The 17,274-nt window shown below is 42.1% G+C and overlaps 1 protein-coding gene across 1 annotated transcript; it reads left to right on the forward strand.

The window, feature by feature from the left end:
- Positions 1–7,342: 7,342 nt before the first annotated feature.
- On the forward strand, positions 7,343–13,954 carry LOC109782910 (ABC transporter C family member 3-like). Its single transcript, XM_020341541.2, has 10 exons — positions 7,343–9,445; positions 10,234–10,320; positions 10,401–11,027; positions 11,144–11,308; positions 12,125–12,419; positions 12,518–12,732; positions 12,926–13,231; positions 13,360–13,423; positions 13,518–13,757; positions 13,854–13,954. The coding sequence occupies exons 1-10, from the start codon at positions 7,694–7,696 to the stop codon at positions 13,952–13,954; spliced, it is 3,852 nt and encodes a 1,283-aa protein (XP_020197130.1). The 5' UTR covers positions 7,343–7,693.
- The last annotated feature ends 3,320 nt before the right edge of the window (positions 13,955–17,274 follow it).

Below are 17,274 nucleotides of genomic sequence, written 5' to 3' on the forward strand. Positions count from 1 at the left end.
TAAATAGAAACAAAATAAAATAAACTTTAATAACATAAATGAAATTATGAAACTAAAATTATCAACGTATTTTCTGTTCAAAACATTATAAGCAACCTCTAGTATTATTGAAACTAAAATTATATAAAATTGATGCAACTAAAATTATCAAAGTTTTTCTGTTCAAAATCATGTAAAGCAAAAAGAATTTTCATAAAGAACTTTTTTTGTTAGAAACTTTAATAGCAAAAAGAATTATCATAAAATAGAATAAATAAGTAATTAGAAACAAAATAAAATAAAATAAATAAGTATTTTGTTGTAAGTAGAAACAAAATAAAATAAATAAAGAAAAAAAGAAAAGAAATAAACTGGAAAAAAATAATAAAAAAGCAACCTACTGGGCCACCACGGCCTGAATACGACTAGAAACCCACCAATGGGCCAGAATTCAGGCCCATAGAAGGCCCAATATAGATACAGTGTGTTTAGGCCTGAAAGCCTGCGTTTGAGAGGAGCTCGAGAGGGCAGCGGGAGTGGGGCTTATAAACCAGTCTCGAGCTCCCTCAGCTAGTGAGGTGGGACTAAACTTTCGTGCCGCGATCCGGGCATCACAAGGCCTTTGGTCCCGGTTGGTGCCACGCCCCCATCCCTGCCCCGACGCCGTCTCCGCGCCGCCCCGCATCGTCACCGCCCCGGTCCGCGCCACCCCGCGTCGTCACCGCCCGGGTCCGCGCCGCCCCTGCCCCGACGCCGTCGCTGACGTCGCCCCCAGTGAGCCCCAGCCCCCGCGCCCCTGCCCTGCCCCCCCCTCGCCGCCGCCGTGGTGGCCGACGTAAAAAATATATGATTAGATGATTTTGTTCATAGATGTGATTTTTTTGTTCATATATCATATGATGTTTTTATATTGTTCATAGATGATCAATCATATTTGTTCATATGTATGCAAGCGAAGTCATTGTAATTAGTTGTACTGTTTAGGGTTAGGGTCGTCGAGGAAAGAAATTAAGGAAAGAAGAAAAGAGGAAGAAAAGAGGAAGAAGGAAGAAGAAGGAAAATAAGAAGAGGACGAAGAAGAAGAAAAAAAGAGGAGAAGGAGAAGGAATAGAGGAGAAGAAAAAAAGATTAAAATATCTTTTTTCTTCTTCTCCTCTATTCCTTCTTCTTCTCCTTTTTTTTTCTTCTCCCTCGGACATGTGATGAGGGGGGAGAGGAAAAGGGAAAATAAGAAGAGGAAAAGGAGAAGAAGAAGGAGAAGAAGAGGAGAGGAAGAAGTGGAGAAATAAATAAGAAGAGGAAAAAAGAAGAAGAAAAAGAGGAGAAGAAGAAAGTAATAGAGGAGAGCCTCTATTCCTTTCTTCTTCTCCTCTTTTTTTCTTCTTCTTCCTCTTCTTATTTTTTATCGGGTATGTCGTTGTCGATATACCCCCTCCCCGATAACTTCAACATGAGGGGGCTGGGGGGGGGGGTCGATAAATAATAAAACTAGTTAAACAAGTTTATTTTTAGTAAGTGCTTAGTAGTTGAACAAGTTGATTTAATAAAACTACTTTATTTTACTATAGAAGTAGTTTATTTTTAGTAAGTAGTACTTTATTTTACTTATAGTAAGTGCTTAGTAGTTGAACTAGTTGATTTAATAAAACTACTTTATTTTACTATAGAAGTAGTTTAATTTTAGTAAGTACTACTTTATTTTATTTATAGTAAGTGCTTAGTAGTTGAACTAGTTGATTTAATAAAACTACTTTATTTTACTATATATAGAAGTAGTTTATTTTTAGTAAGTACTACTTTATTTTATTTATAGTAAGTGCTTAGTAGTTGAACTAGTTGATTTAATAAAACTACTTTATTTTACTATATATAGAAGTAGTTTATTTTTAGTAAGTACTACTTTATTTTATTTATAGTAAGTGCTTAATTAGTAGTTGAACTAGTTGATTTAATAAAACTACTTTATTTTACTATAGAAGTAGTTTATTTTTAGCAAGAAAATTAATAGAACTAGTTTTTTGTTTAGTTCAAGCAATTATTCCCGCATCGACGTCGACGATGCCTATCCCGCATCCTCGTCGTCGACTCGGCGGAGGAGGCCGGCTTGATCAGAGGGGCCATGTCCGGGACTGGGCTCCGCCGGGCTGGTATTGGGAGGTGCTACCTTCCGGGGGGCGTAGGTTGGTGAGGAGCCAGCCCGTCGTTGACCCGATCCTTGTTTGGTGGCGGTTGCGTGGGCCAGTGATGGTGCCTAGGCTTCCGGACACCGCGGAGGTGGTACGTCACCGTGTCGGCGAGGAGGACGAGCATGTCCGTCGCTACATGGTTGCGTTGGAGGGCAGGTTCGACAATACCTGGCAGGTTCTTCAGGGATCTCACTGGAGCTATGATCCTGTGATGGTTCCTTCCCTTTGGGTGTCCACCGCCCGCGCCGATACCCGTCGGGCGCTACGGTTCTAGCTGTACTAGCGATGCTATATATATGTATGATAGTATTCGAGGTGTATTAGTGATAATATTCGATGATGTACGGACGGAAGAGATGATGTAGTTTTGCTTATAATTGAATGCATGCTAATTTGAATACTACTTTATTTTACGATTTGGTTTTGCTTATTGAATGCTCAAATTGGAAAACTACTCCTACTTTGAATGCTAAAATTGGAGAGCACTATGCAAGGCGTATGCATATGATTAGTTGATAGCTTATAGGCTTTTTGTTGTCACAGAAATCTAGAAGCCCCCCTCCATCATCCCCGCCGTCGTCCCCGTCACCGACCCCCTCCGACCTCGAGGTGAGACCAGCCAAATCCTTTTTTAGAAAGATAATTAAACGATATTTCGGGTTGACTTTAAGTCTGTCGAGTCTCCACCATATATGAGAGGACGAAGAATCCCGACTGTTGTCGTGGGGTAGCTTCTCCTTCGTTCCCGTGTGCTAGACAATTTGGTGTAATGCACTCGGGAACGAAAGGAGGAGCTACCATCACCGACGGTCACAAATGTCAGAGAGGAATCAGTGAGGGAGAGTTCCACCATATATATATGAGAGGACGAAGAATCCCGACCGTTGTCGTGGGGGTAGCTTCTCCTTCGGTCCCGTGTGCTAGACATTTTGGTGTAATGCACTCGGGGACAAATGGAGGAGCGACCATCACCAACGGTCGAATGTATACACCACGTGTGCTGAGAGTTTTCAAGAAAAGACTCGACAAACCGATAGTCAACCCGTGATGAATAATAATGATCTAATTTAGTTTTTGTAGTACATATATTTAATTGTACAAGTTTAATCTTTGAATTATAAACGTAGGAAATGTCGTCATCGGACGACGAAAGTCTCCCGGGGGAGTGCGGCTGGTGCCACGACGATCGAGGTTTGTGCGACAGGCCTCACCTGGACGATGATCGGCGCTTCAGCATTAAGCTCGAGGAGACCTTCGATGTTGAAATGGTACGGAACGGCGACAAGTGTTTTTTTTCGTAATTAAGCATGACTTCAACTATTTCAACGTGTAATTTTCATCTTTTACAATTCGAGTATAGCTTATCCCATGCCATGCAAGACGCTATGTATTGGAGAGGATGGATTTTGAAGATCATGAAAATTTTGAAACGAAGAAAATTCACCTAATGACCCATCATGATATGGATTTTGAAGTAAATCTATATAATGCTGAGAGCGTAACCCATTTTGGTTGCAAAAATTGGGAAGCATTTTACAAGATGTATGGTTTTGATGAGGGTATGCTTGTCACCATGGATCTTGGTGATCCTGACATCGACCAAGACAATATGGACATTTGGGTCCTTGTTGATACGCCTCCAGTTCTACCGTTATGTGAGTTTCTCAAACATAGTTAATTATTAACTAATTTATATTGTTTATTTCAAAATAGTTGACAACTTATTTCCATTGACAGCTTATTTTGATTGTTCAAACAATGTGCGGAACATGGTAGACAAAACTCACTACACCGATGGCTCCGAGTTAACTTATCAGGAGAAAAATCATCTGGTCGGATTTTGTACTGATCTTGAGAATTACAATATCTACAATCAAACTCCTCAACATTATGGTCAATACGTGCCACTAGTGCACGTGTTGAACTACGGTAACTACCATGGAGATACCCTGGTAAGATTTTTTACTATTACGACATGCGTGCATCTTTTGCATACTTCTAAAACTAGTACATCATTGCTAACTATGAAGTTATTACTATGTTTTTCAACAGAGAATCCCAGAGGATTGTGTGCCTCATTTGATGTATCAGAATGGCAGCCTTCGTGTTTTGAACATATATCCAGGTCACCCTACGAATCTCAACTGTCCATACCGGATTTCTAAAAGAAGTGGAGACATGCTAATCAGAGAATGGAAAAAATGTACGGACAGTCGTAAGGAGTTTCTTGGAAGCAAAAGGAAGCGCCGCGCAAGAATTGGAGACAGGATGATCTCCATTCTCCATAATGGAGAGTCAGGATCTATATTGTCTTATGCTATTTTACCTTAAATAGGGTATTTAAGTCCTGCATAATACTGATGATCATGTGCTAAGAACAATTAAGTAGGGTTGGTTCGATGACTATCAGGATGATGATCGTATGACTTGTTATTAATAACGAGTAGAAGTTGTATGATGATGATTAGTAGGACTTGTTATTATGATGATGCATGATGCGAGCATGAAGAGTTATTATATATATGTGGGTGAAATGAACATGGATTGGATTGAAGTGAAGGCAACATGCATGTGGTGCATGTCAAAAGTAGTACATTCCAAACTTGATCAAGTTAGGATTAGTATTACTTTCGACATGCACCACATGTTGCCTCACTTCAATCTAAGTCATGTTTAGGCATAGCAGTAGCAGTAGCACGGAGATAAGAGATGACACATCTCTCTATTAGCTACCTATAACAACCTAAATTAACCCCCAAAATCCCTAAACCACCTCCTTTTAAAAAAAAACCAGCCCCTGAATTGCTGACGCGTGGAAGCTTATTGGTCCCGGTTGGTGCTACCAACCGGGACCAAAGGCCCTCCTGCCTGGACTCGCCGGAGCGTCCACGTGGAGGCCCATCTGTCCCGGTTGGTATAAAAACCGGGACTAAAGGCCTAGGGCAGTAGTAACGACCCTTTAGTCCCGGTTCCCCAACCGGGACAGATGGGCCTTATGAACCGGGACAAATGGCCCTTTTTCTACTAGTGTAGGATGATCACTGAAATAAAAAGACGTCAGGAGGACTAGCTAGAGGAGCATCCTGGACGATCAAACAGAAAGGAATAGGAGAAGGTATGGGTAAAACTGTGGAAAGTTTATGTGTCGGCAAAGTTGCGAGTTTTCTTATGGCGGTTGTCCCATCATTCCATGCTGATGGAGGACCCGAGAATGCACATAAATGTGTCAAATACGAATTGTTGTGCAGCTTGCGGGACGACAAACTCATGGCGACACAGTTTGATCGAGTGTACAATTGCTTGTTGTGTTTCAGGATGGCAATGGGGCCCCGAAACCTGCGTCCCCGCGGGTTTTTACCCTATTAGGTGACGGGGATGGGCGATGTTCTATCACCGCGGGGCTGCTGGTGGGTACATTAGAAAACCTGCCATGTTTCACGGGTTTAAACCCGTTTCAGTACTACCCGAACCCGAAACCCAACAATACCCGTCAAAATACGTTCATTACTACTTATTTTGATTCTTATAGATGCTGACAATGAACATGAACAAAGCTTTTGGAGTTGTCTTCAAGACATTCAAGACGGAATGCAAGAGAAAATGAACATGGACAAAGCTTTGATTTGGCTGCTTATGTACTTGCACAATATTGTACTTGCACATTATGTTTGGTGATTTACTTGCACTTGACTTACTACTTATTGTACTTGCACATTATGTTGATGTTTTCATTGACTGCTCATGGGGACGGGTTCCCCGTGGTTTTAGAAAACCCGATGGGTTTAGGGGACGGGCAAAAAACTAGCCCCGCTCACAGTGATGGGGATGGGGACGGGCTTGCGATTTTCTCGTGGGGATGGGTTTGGGCAAGCAAAACCCGGTGGGTTTCGTCCCCGTTGCCATCTGGAGTTGTGTTTGGTCCCTAGTGGATCAGGAGCTTATAGAGAAGTTAATCTCTAATACTGAAACCAATGCTAGGAACTGGTTGTTTACAATGCTTGAGCGGTTATTGCATGATAACTTCATAAGGTTAACGGTCACACTTTGGGCAATATGGTGGGCTTGGAGGAAATTAATTCATGAAGGAGAATAAACCAAAGCACGCTGTCAACATACTTGTTCATCACTCATTTTATTGCAGAACTGGGCGAGGTACAGGGCACCCAGGGTAACCAAAGTGAGAGGAGAGTAGCTCCAGTACAAGCTTTTTTTTACGGGAAAAGGCAGGAGCTCTGCCATTGCATTATAGGGGAAAGAATGGTTACAGAAGAAAAACGAACCGATGTTCCGAGTCAGAGAACAGAGGAAAGGAAAGAAAACAGTCAATCAGACATGGGCTGATCACCCCTCCTCCTAACGCTCATCGGCATTTGTAATTCAAGGAATGATTGACCCTTCAACACTTGAGGCTATTGCGTGCCGGGAGGGACTCTCGCTAGCAGAAGATCTGGGCCTCCATAATCTGGTGATTGCCTCCGATTGTGAGACAGTAGTAAAGCACATCAAGGAGGGAGCATGGGGCAGCTATGGAGGAGTAGTCAGAGAAATTAGAGAATGGCAAACTCTTTTTAATTCTTGCTCTTTTATTTTCGAGTCTAGAAGCTCAAATTTTGAGCCGCATAATCTGGCTAGGCATGCCACCAGGTTGGATCAAGGGCGCCACCTTTGGGTTTTTTTTTTTGAGGGGGGCGCCACCGTTGGTTGGGGCAACCATTTGATCCCGTTGTACTTCCTGTATCCATACCACGTGATGAATAAAGCCTAACAGAAAATCTCAAAAAAAAAAAAAAACGCGCCAAATAGGACGGGCGCGACCAGCCAGCGACTAAACGATTGCTGGAGCCTTCCTCCCCAGCGACCCGTAAATAAAAAAAATTAAAATAAGGGCGTCCACTATAAATATGAGCTCTCGTCCAAACCCCGCCAACGAACTCCCACGGAAAGATCCTCCCTCCGTAGGCGGCGGCGCCCAATCTAGAGACGGCAAAACGTCAGATTATGATCTGATCTCGCGAGCGGATACGTGGAATCCTCCTGTTCTGCGAGGTCGAGTGGCAGAAATCGGCATCGATCGTTCAGCTAGCTGCCTCGTCCGTGTAACTCCTGCTTCCCTTGCCTACCCTAAGTACAGGTACAGCACATCTATCTACATATATTAAACGCGTGTGTCTATTTTTGTGAGGAAATAATGATTTCGATGTTGCTGCCCTTTGATCTTCTTGCTTTTGTTTTTTTCATATACGATGCCGACTCTTCTAGATAGAATTCGAACAATCCAGGTTTGCTCTAGGCTCTGCAACTCTGTGCTGTTTAGGAGTGATGTGCTTCATTGCCTGTCTGTTGTTTCTGTTATATAATTGCGTTAGCTCAACTTTCTGCATTTTTCTCTCTATATATGGTCAAACTTAAACGACGTGTTCTCTAATGTTCATAGTCTTATACTCTGTTCTTATACTCTGTTGTTCTAGTCTAAAAGTTAAGGTGTACTCTTTTTTCCAGTTTCGCTGTTCAGAAGTTACCTGTTCATCATGAGGCAGCCGCTTTTGGACCAGGCAACTTGTTCCTCATCTGAGGCAGCAAGCACTAAATCACTTTTCACAGATGCTGGATGGTTTAGCATTATCACATTTTCTTGGATGGGCCCTTTACTTGATCTTGGCAGAAAGAAAACGCTAGATCTTGATGATGTGCCGTTCTTGGATGACAGTGACAGTGTCCATGGGATCCTCCCTAAGTTTAAGGCAAAGGTTGTGTCAAACTCTGCGACGGGGCAGTTCACAGACGTTACGACAGTCAAGCTGGCCAAGGCTATTGTGCTTACAACATGGCAACTGATCCTCATCACTGCAGTCTCTGCCCTACTCAGCGCTGTTGCTTCATATGTTGGACCCTACCTGATCAAGTACTTTGTCGACTACCTAAATAAGAGTTCAAGATCCAGTAAAGAGGGCTACGTTTTAGTGTTGGGATTCGTTGTTGCGCAGTTGATCGGAGGCCTCTCAACAAGGCATTTGCAGTTTAAATCAAAACAAGTAGGCGTGCGTGCACGTTCATCGCTTGTTGCTGCTATTTATCAAAAAGGCCTTGCCCTCTCCGGTCAGTGCAGGCAAAGCATCTCAAGCGGAGAGATGATCAATGTCGTGAGCCTCGATGCCGAGTGTGTAGGAGATTTCAGTCGATCCATGCATGATCTTTGGCTGCTTCCTGTGCAAATTTTTCTAGCAATGCTCATTTTATACTCGACACTTGGTTTTGGGGCTGCAATTGCTGCCTTTCTTGCCACTGCTTTGACATCGGCGGCCAATATACCTTTAGGGCTAATCGTGCAAAGTTACCAAGAGAAAACTATGAGCGCCAAGGATGTGAGAATGAGGGCTATGTCTGAGATCTTACAGAACATGCGCATTCTCAAGCTTCAAGGATGGGAAATGATCTTCTTATCGAAGATCGCAGAGTTGAGGAAGGTAGAGATGAATTGGGTAAAGAAGAATGTATACACCTCGGCGATGGTTCTATCTATATATTTTTGTGTTCCTGCTTTTGTTGCCATGGTCACTTTTGGAGCTTGTGTGCTTATGGGCGTTCCATTAGAAACAGGTAAAGTGCTATGCGCTCTGGCAACATTTAGACAGATGCAAGCACCAATCCACGGTATCCCAGATTTAATCTCTATTATCAATCAGACAAAAGTATCGCTTGACAGGATAAGCTCATTTATGTGCCTTGAGGAACTGCCTAGTGATGTTGTAACTAAGCTTCCTAGAGGTACCACCGATGTATCGATTGAGGTGACGAACGGTCAGTTCTCTTGGAATACATCTTCTCAAGTGCCTACTCTCCAAGACGTGAACTTCCGTATACGACAAGGAATGAGGGTTGGTATCTGTGGAACAGTTGGATCTGGCAAATCAAGTTTGTTGTCTTGCATACTCGGTGAGATACCAAAATTATCAGGAGAGGTTACCACTTGTGGTAGGATCTCCTATGTTAGCCAAACACCTTGGATACAGAGTGGGAAAATTGAGGATAATATACTTTTCGGCACAGAAATGAATAGGGAGAGGTATGAAAAGGTGCTTGAAGCATGCTCTCTCATCAAGGACCTGGATATGTTACCATTCGGTGACCAGACGATAATAGGAGAGAGAGGCATTAACCTCAGTGGTGGACAAAAACAAAGGATGCAAATAGCCCGTGCTTTGTACCATGATGCTGATATCTATCTATTTGATGATCCGTTTAGTGCAGTTGATGCTCATACTGGATTGCACTTGTTCAAGGTATGTCTTGATATTTTTTATTTCTTTGTTATTTATGTATATGAAAAATTACTGAATGCTAAAACTAATACCTTATCCGGGGACATATCTTATGTTTATATTACATTCGCAAGTGTTGCAATGTTCACCTTTCTATTTGATTATATAAATTTATACTACATTCGCAAGTGTTGCAATGTTCACCTTTCAAAATTTTTCCACAATATGTTTCTGTTGGAAAAATTGTTCAAGAAAAACGATTACACTTTTGTTAGCACTTCTCTGTCATGTTGTCAATTGTGGTGGTGTTGAAATTTTATAAGCTGCTGGTTTAATCATCTCGTGTGATATACATTGTTATTGTGCAATTTAAAAATGTAAATGAAAACAAGAATACTATATAGCTACATACTAGTACCGACACACATTAATGGGGCATGTTGTAGAAAACGTTGCCTAAACTACAAATATTACCAAAACGAACTCGGATAAAATGTATATATTTTCTTACTGATGAAGGTAGTAGCTTATTTCAAATTCTTCTTGGTTGAGACTTCAGAGTGCTAATTAATCTCTTGCTTCAATGTCCATCCCGTTAAGAATTTCTAAATATTATAGTTACATTTCCAAAAAAATTGGTTTCATATTTCTTTTAGTCATGTTATTAAACAACTCTCCTGGTGTTGTGATTGGTCCAGTTTAGCCAATCAATTTGAGTTAATATGTCCTTTCTCGAGAGATATTCTAGGGTGCGAGCGAATACTTACTGCTATTCAGCGAACTTATTGACTATAATTTATCTTTTGCAGGAGTGCTTGCTTGGATTTTTAGCTTCAAAAACAGTTGTGTATGTTACACATCATGTTGAATTTTTACCTTCAGCCGATGTTATCATGGTATGCTAGAAACAAATGTACAATGTCTTTTCTATGCTACGTGCAAAAATTCCTTTTCAATTCATTTTGTCATATTTCAGGTCTTGAAAGATGGGAAAATAATACAAGCAGGGGATTACACTGAAATTCTCAATTCTGGAAAAGAATTCACTGAATTAACTGTGTCACACAAGGAGGCATTGTCTACTATGGAGATGTTGGAGCCACCAAGTAGCAATTTTGAAATTAATTGCCATCTTAATGGCAGTGGAAGCACCCTACCCATAGCTGATGTGCAAACAGATGATGAGAATGAAGTAATTGTTCAAAATGGTCAACTTGTACAAGAAGAAGAAAGGGAGAAAGGCCGGGTTGGGTTTACTGTCTACTGGAGATATATTACAATGGCAGACAAAGGAGCATTTGTGCCAATTATTTTGCTAGCCCAGATCCTTTTTCAATCTCTTCAAATTGGAAGCAATTTATGGATGGCTTGGGCAGCTCCAAGATCTAAAGATGTGAATCCTCCAGTCAGTAGCTTAAAGATGATAAATGTATATGTTGCATTAGCTCTTGTTACCTCGTTGTGCGTCTTCATGCGATCCTATCTTCTTGCCATGGCTGAATGTAAGACTGCAACTATGCTATTTGACAAGATGCACCAATGCATATTCCGAGCACCGATGTCTTTCTTTGACTCCACGCCCAATGGCCGTATCTTGATTAGAGTAAGCAAGTACCTTCAGAAAACTATTCGCAAACATAAGTTGAAGTCACATGTCCTCGGGAGTGCTATCGATCTTTTTATTCTGTTCTTAACGTTGAAAGTTGAAACAAATTGCAGGCTTCCACCGATCAGAGCGCAGTGGATACTCGAATTTTTGACCTGATGGGCTACCTTCTGTTCCCTGCCATCGAACTTCTTGGAACAATCATTCTAATGTCATGGGTTGCATGGCCAGTATTTATAATTTTTGTCCCTGTCAGTGTTGCATCTCTATGGTATCAGGTAATGTTTTTCATATATTTTTGTTCGATTTGAGTTCTTGTTGGCATCCATTACTTGAAATCATTGAAGAAGTATAGATACATTGATCCGTAGCTAGTGAATTATGCATGCACAGGAGTTCGACACCTTGAAGGCAAAATCTAGTATAGCAACAAATTTAGTTTGTAGAGTACATAAATTAATCATTTATGTTCATATAGATAGAATAATTGGTTGGAGTGGTAGTGTGATTTTTTCCCAGATGCCACTATATATGTGAGCAGTGCTACTAAATCTAGAAGCCCTGTTTCTGTTTCGTTACGAGATGCCCTGAGACTTCCATGGTTTGTCAAATAGGTCTTTGAGTATAACTATATTGATCCCCAAACTTGCATAAGTGAGTCAGAGCAGGTGCACTCCAACTTACATGAGCGGTAATAGAGGGGCGTGGGACTTTTAACTTATGGAAGTACAAGTTCTGACACATGACTACCCAAAAATCTAATAATTTTTTTGAAGATTTTTTTTGTTAAATGGACTTTGAATGCCAATTAAGTAAGGTTTAAACCTATATTAACTAATTTATACAAGTTAAAGAACCTAAATCTTAGCACTTCGCATGTTCAGGACCTAAGTGTCACGACTGCAAATTTTAGGACCAATGGTGAACTTTTGGTTAAGCAGATTAAGACAAATTTTAATCCACAACATTCTTTTAATAGTATATAATATGTAGCATATTATATCAGAAATTTATAGTTATGTGTATTCTATGAAATTAATTGGTATTTGCGTTGTTTTGTTCTTTTAATCACAATATCATTCCTTCTATTCCAGCAATACTACATAAGTGCTGCTAGGGAATTGCAGAGGTTAACTGGAGTTTGCAGAGCTCCTGTGATGCAGCATTTCGCCGAATCAATAGCTGGCACAAATATAATTAGATGTTTTGATAAGGAAAGACAGTTCATCAGTTCTACTGGCCACTTGATGGATAATTTGTCTCGGCCAAGTTTATACAATGTTGCTGCGATGGAATGGTTGTGCTTTCGCTTGGACTTCCTTTCTTCATTTATTTTTGGATTTGCCTTGATACTTTTAGTCACCTTGCCAACTGATCTAATTGACTCAAGTAAGTAAACATACTTTTGCCATTCAACTAAACTTAGAGAATAATGTGTATTAGCATCCCTAATTAGTATTAACCTATTATCTCTTTACACTTTACAGAAACAGCTGGTCTTGCAGTCACTTATGGACTAAGTCTGAATATGCTACAAGGGTGGGCTATTGTCGTCCTCTGTAGTTTGGAAAACAGAATGATATCCGTGGAAAGAATATTACAGTACATGGCCATTCCTTCTGAACCGCCCCTTACGATATCGGAAAGTAGACCGGATTGCCATTGGCCAGCAAAGGGTGAAATTGAGCTTCGTAACCTTCATGTTCGTTTCTTCAGCTTTAAATATTTAGTTATTTTGTTGTTGCAAATCCATATTGATGAAACTTCTGAAGTTCTATGAGACAGTTTTAGTTGCACATAGAAATTGTTTTCATCAGTTAGTAATAGCAGTTCTCATGTTGCTGCTGATACAATGTTGCAGTTATTAGTACCCTAAGTGCCTGTATGTCATGCAGGTAAAATATGCGCCACATCTGCCTTTAGTTTTGAAAGGCGTGACATGCACCTTCTCAGGAGGTATGAAGACTGGTATTGTTGGAAGAACAGGTGGTGGAAAGTCAACCTTGATTCAAACACTATTCCGCATTGTCGACCCCTGCATTGGGCAAGTATTGATAGATGGGATCGACATCTCCACCATTGGACTGCATGACCTACGGACAAGACTGAGTATCATTCCACAAGATCCTGTTATGTTTGAGGGGACTCTGCGAAGCAACATCGACCCTCTGAATGAGTATAGTGATGACCAAATCTGGGAGGTAGTTATATTTTCAAATTTACTCCATTCATTTAAAAAACCAATTTGACCCCATAACTTAAAAGAAAATAGCATCTGTATTTTCTATTTGATGGCCAAAGTAATTTATGCGTGATCTACGTTGTCTAGGCATTGGACTGCTGTCATCTTGGAGACGAAGTTAGGAAGAACGAGCTCAAGCTCGACTGTACAGGTTTGATATGTATATATAAGAAATTCCCAATAGATATTGCTTTTCTTTATGATATGCCGAACCAACAACTTGAATATTCTGAACTGAAATGCAGTCACGGAGAATGGAGAAAACTGGAGCGCGGGTCAACGGCAGCTTGTTTGCTTGGGAAGGGTGATTTTAAAGAGGAGACGGATCTTAGTTCTGGACGAGGCAACTTCTTCCGTGGATCCCAAAACCGACAGTTTGATCCAGCAAACCTTGAAACAGCAGTTTGCGGAATGCACCGTCATCACGATAGCACACCGTATTACATCGGTTCTTGATAGCGAGAGGGTCATTCTTCTGGACAACGGTGAGTCTCGTCCACTTCGTTACAGATTTAACTGACAAATCCTGTTCTTCTCTGTTTGTTTGCTTGTTTTAACTACTGTCATGTTGTGTAAAACAGGTGAAATTGTAGAGTACGACTCACCGGCGAAGTTGCTAAAAGACAGTTCATCCTTATTCTCAAAACTTGTGTCGGAGTACACGATGGGATCGAAATTATAAGCACAGGATGCAAGAAGAGCCAAATCATGAAATTATATCGCCGGTGTTTGATCCCACGTTTCCGGCTTAAAATTTGACGGTTGTTCTGAACTCCATATATATTACTCCTTCAGAGAAACATAGTGATGTAACAAATTCGTGTGTGCAGTTCTTGCGGTACATAGATATAGTGATGACTAGTTCGAATCATATTACGGTGGAAGATTCTTTTTTTTGAAAATGATCAAATCTATTATAAAGATTCATCGAAAGTACAAAACACCTCAAACATAATAAAAATTACATCGAGATTCATGGACCAACGAACGACCATTGCGGCCGCCAGAAAAACAAGCCGCTACCGCGCCTTGTCGCCGCTCTCATACCAGAGCCGGCATGACCTTGTCAATGACAGTTGGAAAGTCGACGTGCGCGTGCGGCTAAGGGCATTTCTAATTGATCCCCTAAAAGTGCATGTACTCCTAAGGGCATTTCTAATCGATTCCCTAAAAAGCAATAAGGGAGTAAAAATTCGGTTATAGTCCCATACGGCGCACCTAGCCTGTCGTGGAAGTGTCACGGCGGATGTCCTAGTGTGAGGACTTATTCGTGAAGCCAACGCATCTTTGTAGTAGCTTGAAAGGGGTTGAGCGGAATCGAGAGACGCAACACACAAGACGAGGATTTAGACGGCTTCGGGCCCCGGGAAACATCATCCGGTAATAGCCCTACATGCTGTTTGTGGCTAGGTCTCCTTATGCTCATGAGGGAGTCGCCGGTAAACCGGCTCTCCTCTAATTGTGTCTAGCCCTAGAGATTATTGCTTCTTGCTTGTCCCTCTTTGGGGAGCCCTGCCCCTCCTTATATAAGTTGAAGGTGCGGGTTACATGTGGAGTCCTATTAGGATGAGGACTAATCTACCTTCTAATACAAACCGGATACAAGTCCAGGTCTTAAATCCTTGTAAGGTAAATATTCCTTATGCCTTTTCTTGTAAACCGGCCCACCATAGTATGAACCGGCCTTCTGGGCCTTGGGCCTTGTCATCCGTTTGACCCACCCGCCGGGTCACCAGTGAGTCATAATGACCAGGCGGGTTGCTTGTAAACCGCCAGGTCAGGGCGGGTCGCCAGTAAATCGCCAAGTGTCAGCGGGGTCTTCAAATAAACCGCCAAGTCCGGCCGGGTTATACTTCCGGCCGGTTTACGCCGCGGGGTATATCCCCGACATAGCCGATCTCCTATCCGGCTTAGTGGAGTAATTTTTTTACTCGAACTCCCAATATCCCCTCAAATATCCCTAAATTTACTCGATCCTGCGGCGGCGAGTAAAACTGGCACCTCTCTTCCTCCCACCCCCACACCATCCTGCCTTCGCCCGCCGCAGCTGCCACACCCTGCCGCCGCCACCGATGACCGTCCGGCCGGCTGGAATGGATAGCACGACCCCTTCCCCCACCCCACCGGCGCCGACTTTGCACCGTCGAAAATCACCCATGCACCACTGCCCACGCCAAAGAAGAGTTTGGTGATGAAAAAACCCACCGCATCTAAGCTCCTTCTCCAACCTCTCCAATGGCCTCCGGGGTAGCCACCGGCTCTCCGGCAACGACAACTGCCCTCCCGCCGTATCAGCCGGAGCCAAACGAGCTCGAAAGCCGACGGCGGCGGTGTCGGCGCTCGACGAGGCGGCCACAAAGAAGAAGACAAAGAAGCCAATGCGGCGCCTCGTGCTGCAACTCCGGTGGCCCCTACAGCCACTGCTCCGGCGCCCCATGGATGCAATGATTGGAACGTATCAAACCAAGACCATGTTTTGGTTACCGACCACTACAACAACTCAGTGGACGTGTGATCAAGCCGTATGCAAGGTTCTCTTGGGCATCATTAGGAAAATAATAAACAACTAGGATTGTGCACGAGGGAGCGACGAGCCCACATGGTGCCCCCCTCTCCCGGGGTGCACCGTGTGAGCTCCTGACTCCCCTGTCCCGACTCCGTTTTCTCCCCGATTACTTGTCCTGCACGTGAAAGATTCATGATATATACTTCTCGCTATTTTGACCTCCGTATTGCAAGTTTCTCCTCTATTCTTATTTCGGGTTGTTTTTCTGACAGATCTAGATCAACAAGTCCCTCATGGCTCCCCGAAGGCTCCACACCAAGCACCAGATTGTCCAACCCTCTCTGGGCAAACGTCCTTTCAACGAGATCCACTATGAGTGGTCTTCCGGTGAAGAAGATCCTACTGAGCCAGAGAAGACCAAAGAGGGGGCAGTGGCAAGATTGATGGAGAGCAAGAGGACGAATCAGTCTCTCTTCTGGAGACTACGAAGGAGTAGGATTCTTTTTCCTCTCCTTTTCCTAATCTTTCTTTGGTGCACTAAAGGCCGTTGATGCGATTTGTGCCCAAAACATAGCACTCCCAAAAGAAGTTATTGCCCTTGAGGAAAGAATCGTGTGCTCTATGAAATCATCAAGAAGAGGCATGAGTTGGACACTTGGAAGAGGGAGAACAAGCCCACAAATTCCTCACCACCATCACACGGATATGGGTACCACCCATGGCTTGTTCCAAGCTTGGGGGAGGTGCCCCGGTATCGTATCACCATCCCTTTTATCATCATTATCTATCTTAGTTTGATCCTTATTATTTCTTGATTTAGAAGAATAAAGTTTTAGTACGAGTCAGTTTTGAGTGTTTGTTTCGTGATCTGTCTATCTGTGTAATCGTGTGCGAAAGCTATATAATAAAGAGGAGTTTGAGTTTTGTTGTTTTACTTTCTTGTTCCAATTTTAGCAATGAAAAGAATAAAGAATAAAAAGATCATATGAGTAATGACTTCACATATAAGGGGTGTAATGAATAAAATTTATTGGGATCTATCAAACATAGCATTGGTCATTGATGCAATTCATGACAGATATTAAGGGAAGAGAGGTCTCACATATGAATATACCATCTTGGACATCTTTTATGATTGTGAGCCCCCATTAATTATTTCAAAAAACTTGATCAAATAGTTGATGTTGGATAAGGAAGACAACATAATGGGTTATGTTTGCTTGTATTCACATAGAAGTTATATTGTCATGGATCCTCTAACATGTGGTGCTTGGCCATAATATTTTGCTAGCCAAAATTTCGTACTAAGTAGAGATACTACTTGCACATCCGAAAACCCTTGAACACAGTTTCTTGCCATAAGCCATATCTACCTATGGATTGAATAAGATCCTTTAAGTAAGTTTTCATCGGTGCGAAAGGCAATAAGCATTGCTCCTAAATATGTATGATCTTTTATTGTAAGGGAAAATGAATTTTGTACGAACTTGTGATGG

This window comes from Aegilops tauschii, chromosome 2, assembly GCF_002575655.3.
Source record: "Aegilops tauschii subsp. strangulata cultivar AL8/78 chromosome 2, Aet v6.0, whole genome shotgun sequence".
NCBI lineage: Eukaryota > Viridiplantae > Streptophyta > Magnoliopsida > Poales > Poaceae > Aegilops > Aegilops tauschii.